Below are 13,932 nucleotides of genomic sequence, written 5' to 3' on the forward strand. Positions count from 1 at the left end.
TAGAGAAATGAATCAAAAATCGATTCTAGGTGAAATAAAGCATTATTGTGCACGTATGAAATTCTGTACTGGAGAATAAACTGCTGGTAGATCAGCTTATTCGCTAGTAGAACGATATAGCAATGGACTCTAAGCTATAATTGTTGGAGGAACCCTATAGATCACCCACTAAATTCTTTGATGAAGTTACCGCCTTATCAAATCTGCTATACAGAATCTAGTGAGAAGGAATATTCAGGTTGAAAAAAATATATCCAGAACAAAAACAAAGTGAGTGTATAAAGTTAATCTTTAAAAAATCAAAATAATACAAAACTCGACGTTTCACTATATTTAATAACTAGCACTTACCAAGAGTACACGATAAATACACTAATACTACAATATTTATCAGGACTTATTCAATGAAGCTGTGTTTGCCAAGCTCATAGAAATGTCAAGGTTCCCTCTCTGTGGAAAATGTCTTTTTTTTCATCTGTCACAACAGCAGGTCAAAGAAGAACACACAATTAACAGACATAATAGGAGTTTCCGCCAAGAAAATCTTTCCACCTCTGTATCAACTATATGGACCATCTCTGTGTGTATATATACTCGTGTGTGTGTATATATATATATATATATATATATATATATATATATATATTAAGAATTTGCATAAAAATTATCAGCTCTAGTCACAAGATCTCAAGAATGTAGAAGCCCGTTTATTCACTGATTCAGTCATAATGAATAATTGAAACATAAATATTAATTTAGAAAAAAAATTGAATCTCGCATCGTCCACCAACTACACACACATACACACACACCACCACCACCACCACTATATCAATAAATAACAGTTGTCATTGAAAGTCACCTGTAAAAATGAGAAACTATTTAAACTGCTGGTAGATCAGCTTATCCACTGCAAAGAAGAATCATTCTTACGTTGCTATAGAGACTCAATTCTAACACACATCTCTGACCGGTTCTTTAATGGCTACAGATAAAATATTAACCATATTACACCTGAGAATTATGGTTTCCTATTAGACAGCGATTTTAATAATGCCGAATTGCAGCAACATTACAACAAGTTTTATGGATCAGTTATGTGAGAGAGCACCTCATATCTACACTATTCAACAACTAAACGCACAACCTAAAATACCAGAGAGAGAGAGAGATTGTTAAACAAGGTCAACTACGTATGTGCTTAGAAAGAAACCAAGATTTGATATTCGTCAGAACATTCATGGTAAATATTAATCTCAATTTTTTCATAAAAGTTTATTATAGCTTCGAAGGCCATTTGATTTTATTTATTACTTTTTTATGCATCGTCATTATTTTATTTTATTATTTGTTTATTATTTGAGTTTATGTATTCTTTTCTTCTATCCTTTCATTTGTCTTCTTTTTTTTTTTTCATTTTCGCACTTAATTTTTTTCTTTTTCTTTTCTTTTATTCTTATAAGCTAGTTTATTGAACGAAACCATAAATATAGTTAGTACGTTTTTCTTTGAAACAGTTTCTTTGAAAAAATTAACAACTATTATTATTATTATTATTATTATTATTATTATTCAGAAATGGTATTTAACAATTCTGAAGATTTCACTTGTTAAAACGAATGCAATTGGGAAAACGATAATCATTTTCTCAATGATTAAAAAAGCATTAAAAACTTGAGATTTACTGTTATTCTAATCTGGAATTATGAAGTGAGGTATTAATGGAAATCTTATTTTTAACTTTTGGATTTGACTTCTAATAAGCAGGCACCCACTCTAAAACAATTTAGTGCTTATAATTTTATTTATATAAATTATTCAGTGAAATGAAGAAAAAAAATAATATTAAATACAAATAGGGAAAGAGAAATCGGAACTAACAGTAAAATACCATAAATAATTGGATCTGAAAACGCAAAAAAGAATGAAAATTGTACAGAATGAATGTAAGATAACAGAGAAAAGAAAAAAATATCTATACTGGAGGAGTAGATAAAAACTGAGGAGAAGATGGAAGGGATGGATTCGGAAATAGCAACAACACTAAGCTAAGCTTAGTAGTGGGGAAAAAGAGGAAGAAGATTAAGTGAAAGACAACTCCGTGTTACGGATAAATATTCCGATTACCTCATATGAACTTCGATTTTTCGGACGGAGCTTGAGGAGACGTCCTTCTCTCTCTCTCTCTCTCTCTCTCTCTCACACACACACACACACACACACACACACACACACAGAAACACGGCGATCGTCATGACACCTTACATTTCATCTTTGATGACATTAAAGCCTGCCTTTTATCGTTTTCAGGAGCTTGAGCAAAACGAAAAAAATAATATCGTATTGCTAAAGTGAACTATTTGTGATTAATGGTTTTTTTCAGGTCGCCAGTACTCCTATGAAATTATTCGCGAAAGAGCGGCTAATCGATGTGTGGCACTACGAAACTCACTTTTAAACATTAAATGGATGTGACGACAAACCCAGCGTTAACTGGTTTCGTAACACAGGATGCCTCAAGAGTATTCTGTAGGAACATGTTGCGGTTATTTTCGTCTCTCGCTCGTCTAAATTTCAATAATATTCGATGAAATTGACGGAATCAGTTTCATCGGTGAATTTAAACATAATGCAGTACAACACTTGCGCAACAGTTGAATCCTTTACAACTTGCTTCACTTTGTACTGTAATTTCTTAGATATGTTAGTTTTCTCTTTATAGTGTTTCTTTCTTAATTATACAATGCACTCCTTAGCATCAGCATCTTATTTTATAAAACCATGTAACGACACAGGTATGAAACATATTTCTGCTGATTCATTTTGGATGATATAATTCTACCACTAGAGGTCTCTGAATTATAACGGTGCGTTATAATGGACAAGATACTGTATTCTTGTTTTCATATTCATTTTACCCAGATGTAAGCAAAAAATGTTTGTGCCCAAAATATTTTTCATAACTATGCTACTTGTACACTCACAGAGAGGGAGAATAACTGACATAACTCAAGTTGCCCTTTTGTGTCTTGTAATGAGCAGCATATTCCCTTCTCAAGGGTGTACATTGCTATATATTATGATGAGTCACTGCCTCCATTTCGTCCTTCATTGAGGTCTCATCGGTGGGAATTAGACCGATGGATATTTTAAGAGCTTTCTGGATTCCAGAAGTCTTATTTTCCATATTCAAGTAAAAATATGATGCCTCGCCATGCTATTACAGTACTGTGAAGAAGATATGGTTGAAGCAGTTCCTACCATCAAAGTAATTCTGAGTACTTTCGTGGATCGACCTACGATGACGAGACCTCAGTAAGATAGAAATAAATCTGAGCAGTGACTCTTACCATAATGTACATTATACATCCATCAGAAGGAAGCGTGCTGGATATTATGGAATACGAAGACCACCTAGTTGACTTCATCTGTCTCGTAGAGAGACAGATGAAATCACTTTCCAGTCCCATCGAAAATTATTGCTACCAATAATAAAATTTGTTCTTTGGGATTGATATTAGCACTGGTCAACGTTGCGCAGCGCGTGACTATGATACTGGAGTTGCTGTCTATTTGCCTATCATGAATCACCAGTGTATTGCTTCATACTTCATGCTTACCATCATTGACTACATTGAAACATGCAAAAGTTAAAGCCACGGAGTTTTCCCCTAGCATGGGGAAAGCCTTACCGAGTGTCGAGATTTTTGATTGCACTATCTTGGACTATCCACCATATGGTCTTAACTCAACTCCATCTGACGTTCATTTCTTTACAATACGGAAGAAATATTTTCCAGTCCGTCACTTCATATGATTGTGGTTACATCTACAAGACAAGCTTTATTGTGACAGGCTTATGAAACTGACTGCAGATAATGGAAGTACGTGAACTGCAGAGATGCTTATGCTGAGAAATATGTTTTAATATTGCAAATAAAATAAAGTTCTAGAGAGAGAGAGAGAGAGAGAGAGAGAGATGTCATTTTTTTATCCACAAAACACGTATTCCATGACAGATTAAAAGAAATAGATGGAATTATATTTCAGCAGTTATTTGTATCTAGAATGTTTACCATTGAATTACTCCTGTTTTGTGTCTATAGTTCCTTTTTCTTTCCCCCGTATGCAATTACTATTTGTGCACCAATATTTCTCCATAAGTCTATCAAATTACAGCACGTTAATAAACGTGCTGTAATTTGTCTTAAATTACTTTATTTTCCATTTCCCATTGTTATAGTATAATTATTACTTAATTCCCTAATGGCAGCTACGCCTGTTTCTGTTGCAATATTATGATAAATAGATGAACGCTTTCCTGATGCAGTAAAGCACGCGACAGGCACGGTCTTTCATTATTTATTACGTCATCTATGACACTAGAGATTGATAACGCCCGCAAACTGTCGGAAACGTTTCCTAAATTGTTATTAAATTTTACCGAGCTCGTTCTTAACATCTAATCTTACAAATAATAAATTACACAACTAATTAATAAATCTCAAATATGATATTAACTCGTGCAGTTTTTTAATTAAAAATGAACGAAGGCAAAATTAAATCTTCCCAATAAGCCAAGGATAATTGAGATTCTATTTAGGACATAAATGAAACATATACCATCCTAAACTAATGCAGTATAATTTTATAGATTACGATGGTCCTACACTGTAAGAAAAGAGATAATAACCATACTTATCCAGCTCAAAAACGTGATAAGGGTGGATGGGTTAGGGTAGTGAGAGATAATCAGATAATTTATTATGATAATTATATTTCGAAGTAGAGTGCTTTTCCCATCGAACAAATTACACTGTATAAAGGGTTATTTCTTTTGTTAGTCATTGTACAGACAACCAGATGGTTCGTTCTCCAACCAACAGGTCGTGTGTTTCGAATCTCATTGCATACATGGATGCTTTTGAGGGTTTTTAGGCTCACGATGAATTTCGTCTCCCAGCTTGAGACTACTTGCTTTACTAGAAATCTGAAGAAGCCTGAGAAACTATGATATTTGGATTCTAAAGCACGATAAAGTTTGGTATAATCGAAATGAAATTGGCAATTGATTAGCTAACTATCAGATGTTCCTGATGCTATTTTGTTGTTATTATTATCGGCTTTCCACCAAGATGGTTCATCTAAGGTGACAAAATTGAGGTTACGAATTACCACAATTCCTATTTTACATTTTTAGAACACATGTGACACTGCTTTGAAATGTGTGCGAGGTAAGTGTTATAGTTACGAGCGGAAATCGGACTTCCCGGAGGGGAGAAATGAACCCACATCCAAGACAAACGAACTCAGTCCTGGAACAACTGATTCCTTCAACTGATAGGAATTAGTTTGACAAACTGATTCCTATCCGTGAAACTTTGTAAACGTTAGGGTTAAGGGTTACGCAATTCAAGCTGCTGTAAGACATCAATCATGGAACTTTTTCAAGTCATTTCGGTCCTCTACTTAGCAGAGTGGTGTGCATCCATCGCGCGATGAAAATCATCTATGGTCTGTTTAATTATCATAGCGGCAGAGCGAATATCATAGCAGATATTCGCTCTGCCAACCTAGGCGACTTACACAATGTGAATATATTAACTTCCCTGGTTGGCTGAATGGACAACATTCATTCATTGTGTTAGACAATGTGTTACAGTTGCCACTTCATGGCTTGTTATGCGATCATTAAGAATATCTCAATCCCAACATGTACACCATATTAGGATAATGCTGTTCCAGATGTGATGGAATTTTCCAGGATAACAATGCTATTATTCATCTAGCCAAAAAAAAATTTGAGGCATCGAGGCCAAAAAAAAAAAAAAAAAAGAACCGGACAGTTGGTTATACTGAGCTGTAATGTGGGATATTCTGGAGAGACGAATGAAGAATCTCAAGCTCTAGCGCTTCAGTTTCATTGTTGAAAGCAATGTGGATAGTAATAATGGCCATCGATCACTCCACTGTTCGATGGCATACCACGTTTGTGATAATATAACCATTTTCGTGTTTTGTTTTATTTTGCGCGCGCACACACACACGCGCGCGCGCGGGTGCGCTGAAGGTGAGTCATATGCTACATGCTGCCACATAGTTCATAGTTTTTACCTTTTTTTTAGTATTTATTTATATGTCACTTTTTAGTTTCCTTATGTCCCACGTTTTGTTCATAGCGTAGTTTATTCTTCACTTTCTGATTATTTCATTTAACTGCCCATTCTCCGTTTCCTTCTTGATATAATGATATTTATCTGGTATTTAGGAATCATGCTTTACCAAAATAACTACTTCAGTTTCAAAATGACATAGTGAGTGCGTCATTGTCGTTACAGGATTTTCATGCTAAGTACTTCATCTGAGAATTTTTTTCTTTTATTTAAGTCCATATAACTCATTAGTCATAAACAAAACTTTATGTGATTGGAATTCAGATCACGAGGGACACAACTTATCACGTTATGTGAGCATTTAAAAACGGCCCTCGTCATAGAAAAACACACACACTCAGGCACTCGAAATGTAGTAAGGATATGATTACAATGATATCAGCGACACGCATGTAAGAAAATATTTCGAAAATTTTAAAGCTGCAGGTCTATTGCTCTAAGAAAGTCATCTTGGCGATGCAGTTCTTTTTTTGCTAAATACAACAGTTTTTTTTTCTTGACACTTTGCCTGCAGCGGGAAATCGTTCTGAATCAAACTATGTAGATACGTGTATATATATTATTACAACGAACAAGTTTTTTTTTCTTTTTTTTTCTTTTTTTTTGTGGATGTTCTTTTTTACAATATGTTGCCTGAATGTAACAGCTTGTACTTGTTATTTAGGAAAAGCATCCGTGTTTCGTTTTTTATTTTTTTATTTTCTTTGCCTCTTGCTCTGTGACACAAACATTAAAATATTGCTTAATTGATGCTACATCCTCTATGCATGCATGCTTTTATTTCTTTATGAGCATTCGTATTGTCAGAGAGCTGGTATTTGTATAAGGACAACTAACTTTGGTCTCTTAATGATCAAAGTTAAATTGTTAGGGGGGATGGCGACGCCATAAAGGAATAAAAAGCAAAATTTAACGAAGCATCGCGAACAGTCTCGTGCTGATTAAGGAGTGATGTCGTGTGTGTTCGAGCGCAGAGATATCTGTGTACTACTATGGAAAGTTAGTTTGTTGTCATTCAGCAGAAATATTGACCTTTCAGGAAAGAAGATGAAGATACTCACTCGTCTATGTCAATATACGGAGGTCACAAGACGAATGCGCAACTCTCACTCATCTTATTTTTTACTGCTGTTTTTTTCTCATTAGATAAAAGTCAGAGAGAGAGAAGAACCCTTTTTATATTTGCTTCTTTAAGTATATGTTGTTCCACTTGAAGTATTCTGCGGAATTAGCAAACCAACAAGTAATAAACTTCTAAGTTTTAAGTCCTTAATGTAGAGTCGGTCAGTGATGTTCTTTTTTTTCTTTTTTTTTTCTTTTTCTTTTAAAGATAACCATAACTTAATTCCTACCTAACGGCATCACAATTTATTTTATTTAATTAATGGATTAATAAAGATTTAAAGGCTATGGAAACAACACTATGGTTGGAATTTAGTGCTACTGCATCGTAGAGTTTATCTCAATTTGGTATCATTGCTTTGAAATGGAACAGTTGAACCGCAGTAATTATAAACGTATGCAATTCGCATGCCGTCATTATTCGTTAGAAATCACAGTTGCCATGGAGAGCATTACTGGAGGAAAAAAAAAAAAACGTTATTTCAGGGATGAAAAAAAAACTTTTTAGCAAGCGTCTGTTAAACATAATGAATGGAGAGAGAGAGAGAGAGAGAGAGAGAGAGAGAGATCACAGACTATAACTCTGTCTTCACACGAAAAAGAAATCTGTGCTTTCGTTGATGTCACATTGTCATAACCAGCGCAGTGAATGAAGTAATTCAGTCATGACAAGCGATTAATATAATCTTAACTCTTCTAATCTTGATAACTCTTTTACTAGCTTCGTAATGATAGACTACAGACATTTTCGACATTTTTTGGGATTCCATTCTAATGTACGCGACTGGTTTTCAGTTCTTAGTAAATAATCTTGCATCGTGCGTGCTGTGGCAGGTATGACAAGTTATTGAAGGAGTAAGTGTTTGGAATTATCATCTAAACAACTGAAAAGATATTATATATATTAACTACACGTGTTCTTATCCTGTTCGTTTTGGGATGAAAAACTAGAATCTCAGAGAGGAAATACTTCTATATCTCCTTGAATAACGACCAACTCAACTTCAGTAGAAAACCTCTTCGTCTTAGAAGGGAGGCGAGCCAAGGTCATTCCATCCAAAGGGAAACGTCGTTACCGACTGCGATAAAATGAGTACAGTTGGTCATATTTTATTGAATCGTATATGGACATTTTTATTATTATTGTTCTTCTCATTCCAGACAAGATCTGAACTGTTTTTTTGAACTGAAGAGCTTGTTCTTCTTCCTAATGTACTGCGGTGCACTATCTTGAAAGCCGAAATTTGTTACTGGTCTGATGAGGACACTAAACAGAATGCAACAAAGTGAACCTTTAGCCAAGGTACAAAGAATTGCGTTATAAATATTATGGATATCACGAACTGAAAAGTGAGTACAAAGTGAGAAGAATCTTTGCCTTCAAGGAGATTAATCTCTCTATTTGCTAAACATTTCGGAGTTCAGAATACGTTTGATGAGATCGGAATAAAATTGCAATTATTTAGGACACCTACGCATTTAAATATTGCAATATCCGTTGTAAAGAATGAAGTGAATGGGAAGATTTAGTCGCAGAATTGAGCTTAGGAAAGCGCACTCTTATAAACAAAGTCAAAACTTTGTTTTCAGCTTTTTATAAGGAACTTATAAAAAGGAACTTGAAAATGCCTTTTTTTCCCAAGAGTGTCTGGGCTCTATAGTAATTTAGTGGAGTGGTCTAGATGGCCAGTAATCAATGAAGTATATCTCTAGAGTTACCTTGATATAGTGATGGATATAAGCGTGAAAAAGAGGCATTTTTTCTCTTAATGACCTCGCCTCCCCCCCCCCCTAGAAAAGTAAGGGTGGATCCATGTTTTGATCTTTCCCTGTCTTCCGCTATGAATGTCCAGTATTTGAGGAACAGAAAGAGAGAGCAGTGATGTTACTGATAAAGAAGTATGCCACGTTTTCTTTGAGGGAACAAGACATTTATGAAATTATACACCATCTCTAAAACACGGGATCTATTCATCATCACGCAAACGCTAAGATGAATGGTAAAAGATATTGCGAAGATAAATCACAGAACTAGATTTCTCCATAAAGTAGATTTTAGCTCAATATGACTAAAATCTGAGAAGCAAAAGAAAAACGATTTGAAGGATAGAAAAAAAAATAACTCCTGGGATTGCTAAGAGTAATGTTGCATAGACGCAAATAAATTGAAAGGGAAAGAACGATATGTAATATTGCAAGACAAGAATGGAAATATAGGAGGAAAAATCATATTAAACACAGAAGGAAAAATACGTAGAAGCACTTAGAGAACTTTATTGGATACTTTCAAATATAACACAGCACCAATGCAAAATAGTGTAATAGTCCTCAGTTTGCAGTAGCAAGAAATAAGTGGGCTGAAATCTTAACTAGTTGAAGTATTGGATTTTGAAACAACAGAAATAAAAAATGAAAGTAAATTATGCTCAGTAACTGTTAAAATATTATCCTGAAAAAGAAAAAAAATGCAACATATATTTGATATGAGAATTAAGGAGAGAACCATTACATATCCAAAGAAAAATGAGCGGGAGCATTGTTATGGTTGAGAAATGAATGTGTTAATTTTAGACGCACACTATAACATTTGCATAGAAATCGTTTTACAATTACCCTTAGAAAGAACTTCGTAACGCGCAGTTCCCTGAATATAAAATCAAAGGGTGTTATTTTAATATTAAATTTGGAAAATAAAACAGATGAATGATTGAAAGTATGCTAATCGTTTGCTTATTGAAAGCAATAAGCAAACAATTCAAGCAGAACCGGTGGCACCGGTGCTTTCCATTAATATCTATTATTTATTTATTCGTGTTATTTTTTGATGGATTTGATCACAAAAGAAACGAAGAAATTATGAGAGAATTAAACCAAGAACCCGTAATAGAAAAAAATTAAAAAATATAAACATAAATGGATGGAACACGTTCAAAGAATGAAAACAGAAAGATTACCAAAACAAGCCTTAAAGTACAAGCCATTAGGAAAAAGAAAACCAGGACGTCCTCTTGAACGATTCAACGATGACTTCTAAGGCCGGAGCAGGCCATACTAGGCCTAAATCCTTGATACGCATGATGATGATGATGATGATGATTTTTTGATGGAGCTGAAAATCGTAAAAACCATACATAAGTACTTCGTAAGGCACCACTTCTCAATAACACATGCTAGAATTTTAAACCGAACTGCAAAGAACTCAGTAGATTCTAATCAACTTCTCATTCAGGAGTTTTGTGCTAACTACAGTAGTTCCACCTGGTAGTCCCTGATTTTTACACCCTGATATTAATAGTGACATCGTCAAGAGTACATATGACAACAGTATTTTGATGGCCCAGTAGTGCTATGTAAACACAATAATATATTTGAGAAGAATATCCTAGTAAAGAGAATATGACATCCACATCACAAGAATACACAAACATCCAGAACAATCTAGAACCTCATTTCCATTTTTAATGTCGATTATTATCTTAAGTTATTATTATACTTGTATGGATGAAAGCCTTCGACTTGGAACAGCATCAAATCCTTTTTATTTTGCTTTTAAAAGTCGAACAAGTATATTTGACATATTGCACATGTTTGTGAATTATCGGTTACAAACTGTAAGAGTGAAAGAATATAAAATTCTCTTTTATTATCAGTTATTTTGGTTTGTCGGACTTGAATCATTAAGAGAGGAAAGGCCAGTACAACTGAAATGCACTCAAGCACGGACTGATGTAATCCCCCCTATTCCGTGATGTCTATTAATATGCTTGTTGTGCACGGCAAGTTCTAATTTTCCTCGTATTCCGGACCTTTTATTGGATTGCCAAAGTCGTGAAAGTCTTACTATAGAAAACCTTAAGACATGCATTAACTGCTTTAACTGGAAGGACACGTTTTATTGCAACGATCAATTGCTAGTCTTCCTAATCTTCTCCTAGCAATAATAAAACTCAGAAGAGACCACTCATCAGGGTTCCGATAAAAGTTTATGAATTTATATGTTGTTGCTGCACTGACCTGAACAATGATGGTATCTTACAAACACTTGGTTTTTATTCTTTTTTTTTTTAGAAAAAAAAAAGACAAAACAAACTGCTCTCTTAAGATAAAGCTTGTCCGTCAGTGTCTTAAAGAGTTCCGGAATAGCGAGATGAAGTAATTACGAAATAATCGATCGAGAACTGTTTTTGTTCGTTAAAAGAAGGAAGCACGGGTGATCTATGTTGTCAGGGAATTGGCTAACTCGTATACAGATAAGTACGCTGTCTGTCTTAGTCTTTATTACGAGAGAGAGAGAGAGAGAGTATAATTACCCACAAAAAGCATTAAACTGTTATTTATGTTTGAAGATTATTGACGTCTTTCAGAATTGCAACTGTTGTGGCAATGTACTAATCTCAGTGGATTTTATCTTTATATCCTGCCGTGACAGACTGCCAGAAATGAATAATCAAACTAGCTGGTGGTACTTATGCTACTTGGGGACGTGTTTCTCTTCATTTTGAAAGCTGAAGATGAACAATTCCTAATAATTGTTCATTTTCAGCGCTTTAGTTTTCGAAATCTTTTTTGAAAATTCTCATTCCATCTTTCTTAAAGTATTAACCTCGATTTTCTGTGACCGTTAAAGTCATATAGCTTCATTTAAATCTCGTGAATGCTATCTATCGTGATTAATACTCCCCACCTAATCAGCCATGTCTACTACTTGCATGTGTTCGATGGTTAATTTATTTTGGAGGTGGAAAAATCAAATTTTTTAAGAGGAAATAAACCTGACCACCTTCATATAGACTGGTTAACTCATCTTCAATCGAAAAACTCTTTATAAATGTGGATCGCCCTAAAAGGAAATTAAACCAGTATCTTTCTAATACTATGAGTATGGAGCTGCTTTGCACAGTTCTAATAGTCGTTTATTGATAACAACTGAGGTGGTATAATATCATTATTAGAGAACACTGATATTTTTCTTATTGTATCACTAAACAAACTTAATACCTAAAATTCAAAATCAAATTGTGGCGTTTCTCATTTCTTTTTCGTATATTTTAGTAAGCTGCAATTCCCAGTGTTTAGTGAAATTATTTGCTTTTCGCATGTTTGTTGACGTGTTCTACTTCATTGGTTGTGCATAACTGTCATTGCTGTATAAGGTGGGATCATCAGAGCGTGGTTGGACGAAGAACGTTCTTTCTTTGGTTGGAAATGCCCTTCAGGTCGAACTCGTCTGTGATGCGAGGAACAATTTCTTCCTTGTGAGGAGGAAAATCTAGATTTCAGAATATAAGAACCAAAATACAAAAAAAAAAAGCAGTGAAAAAAAATGACCGTTTACGTCCATACATTTATTAAGAGATATTTCGATTCTTCGACATTAGATCGAAAATGCTCGTTCCTGGATTCAAAACTTACGATAGAAGGTTTTATACTGCGAGTTTCATGACCTGCCCTCTGTCCTAAGGAGAAACAAAATACTGTTGTTGTTTTTTATCTAAGTTCTTTGCAGCTCACATCATCTTCCCCAATAAAAGGCAAAGGTCATTCCCTCAGTTTAAATGATCCGATACAACAAGAGAACGTTAACTACAACACTTTGCTTAATTCTGTTATAAGCGCAAGATTTCTTGACGACTAATGGTTCCGTCGAGGAGCATTTAAACAACTTTTAACGAAAACGAAGTGTATTTTTATTTTATTTTTAACAGATTTCAATCTACACTCCATTACTTCATTTTCCATCGGAAAAATAGTGCGAATGCCGTTAGTATAGATCAAGAAGTTTCTTGCCTTGTATTCCCTTTATGGAACAAAAAGGTTGTGATAAAAAAAACTTCGTTCTGTTTATAGAAGCTCTTCATTCTGAAGAGCTCTCTGTAAACAGAACGAAGAAGTTCTTCTCTTGCCTCGCAATAACAAACATGGGAAATAAGAGATAAAACTACTAAGGAAACTAATGGTGGACTGGATTCTGCAGAGTTCGATGAACTCAGTCTTCTATATTGTTATATTGTTTCCCCTGATTTTGTTCGAATGAATCACACACACACACACACACACACACACACACACACACACACACACACACACACACACACACACACACACACACACACACACACACACACACACACACACACACACACACACACGTGTCGAAGTGTCCTTTTTATATTAAATCAGTCGGGTTTGTATATGCAGAACATCGTGTGCATTGCGGTCAACATAGTTTCAATTAATTATCAACAGACGTTAGTTTATCCGTGAAGTTTACTTGCATTAACTAATTGGCGGAGAAATTTTGACAAAGTAGAAGTGGAGCAGTAACTCACTGTTGATACCATAGAGACGTTGGACACCGGACTAGACATGTCGCTTGTGTTCATTATAGTTGCTATTAAATGTACACTCGCTCAGACTACTGTTTTTAACAAGGAAGTTCAAACTAGAAACCTTTAACGAAACTATGGAACACGGAAGAGAAGGAATTGGGTGGCAACAGGCTATCGGCAATTTACTGTTAGGTAACAGTGTGTAGGCATTTACTTGACTAGTCACTTCGGGCAATTTCAGAACTTTGAAAGGTCGAGTCTCTGCTAACAGAACAGCAAAGAGGAGGAAGATTGGAGGATAACCTTTC

General features: G+C 34.8%; 1 protein-coding gene across 1 annotated transcript in view; it reads left to right on the plus strand.

Moving 5' to 3' along the window:
* The first annotated feature begins 3,214 nt into the window (after positions 1-3,214).
* LOC150098076 (phosrestin-2-like) overlaps positions 3,215-13,932 on the plus strand; it is a 57,296-nt gene continuing 46,578 nt past the window's right edge. Inside the window, 1 exon segment of the mRNA XM_090406674.1 lies at positions 3,215-3,315. Coding sequence (XP_090262800.1) covers positions 3,215-3,315 — 101 coding nt within the window.

This window comes from Typopeltis vanoorti, chromosome 16 (genome assembly GCF_054136105.1).
Source record: "Typopeltis vanoorti isolate ZY-2024b chromosome 16, IOZ_Tvanoo_1.0, whole genome shotgun sequence".
Taxonomy (NCBI): Eukaryota; Metazoa; Arthropoda; class Arachnida; order Uropygi; family Thelyphonidae; genus Typopeltis; species Typopeltis vanoorti.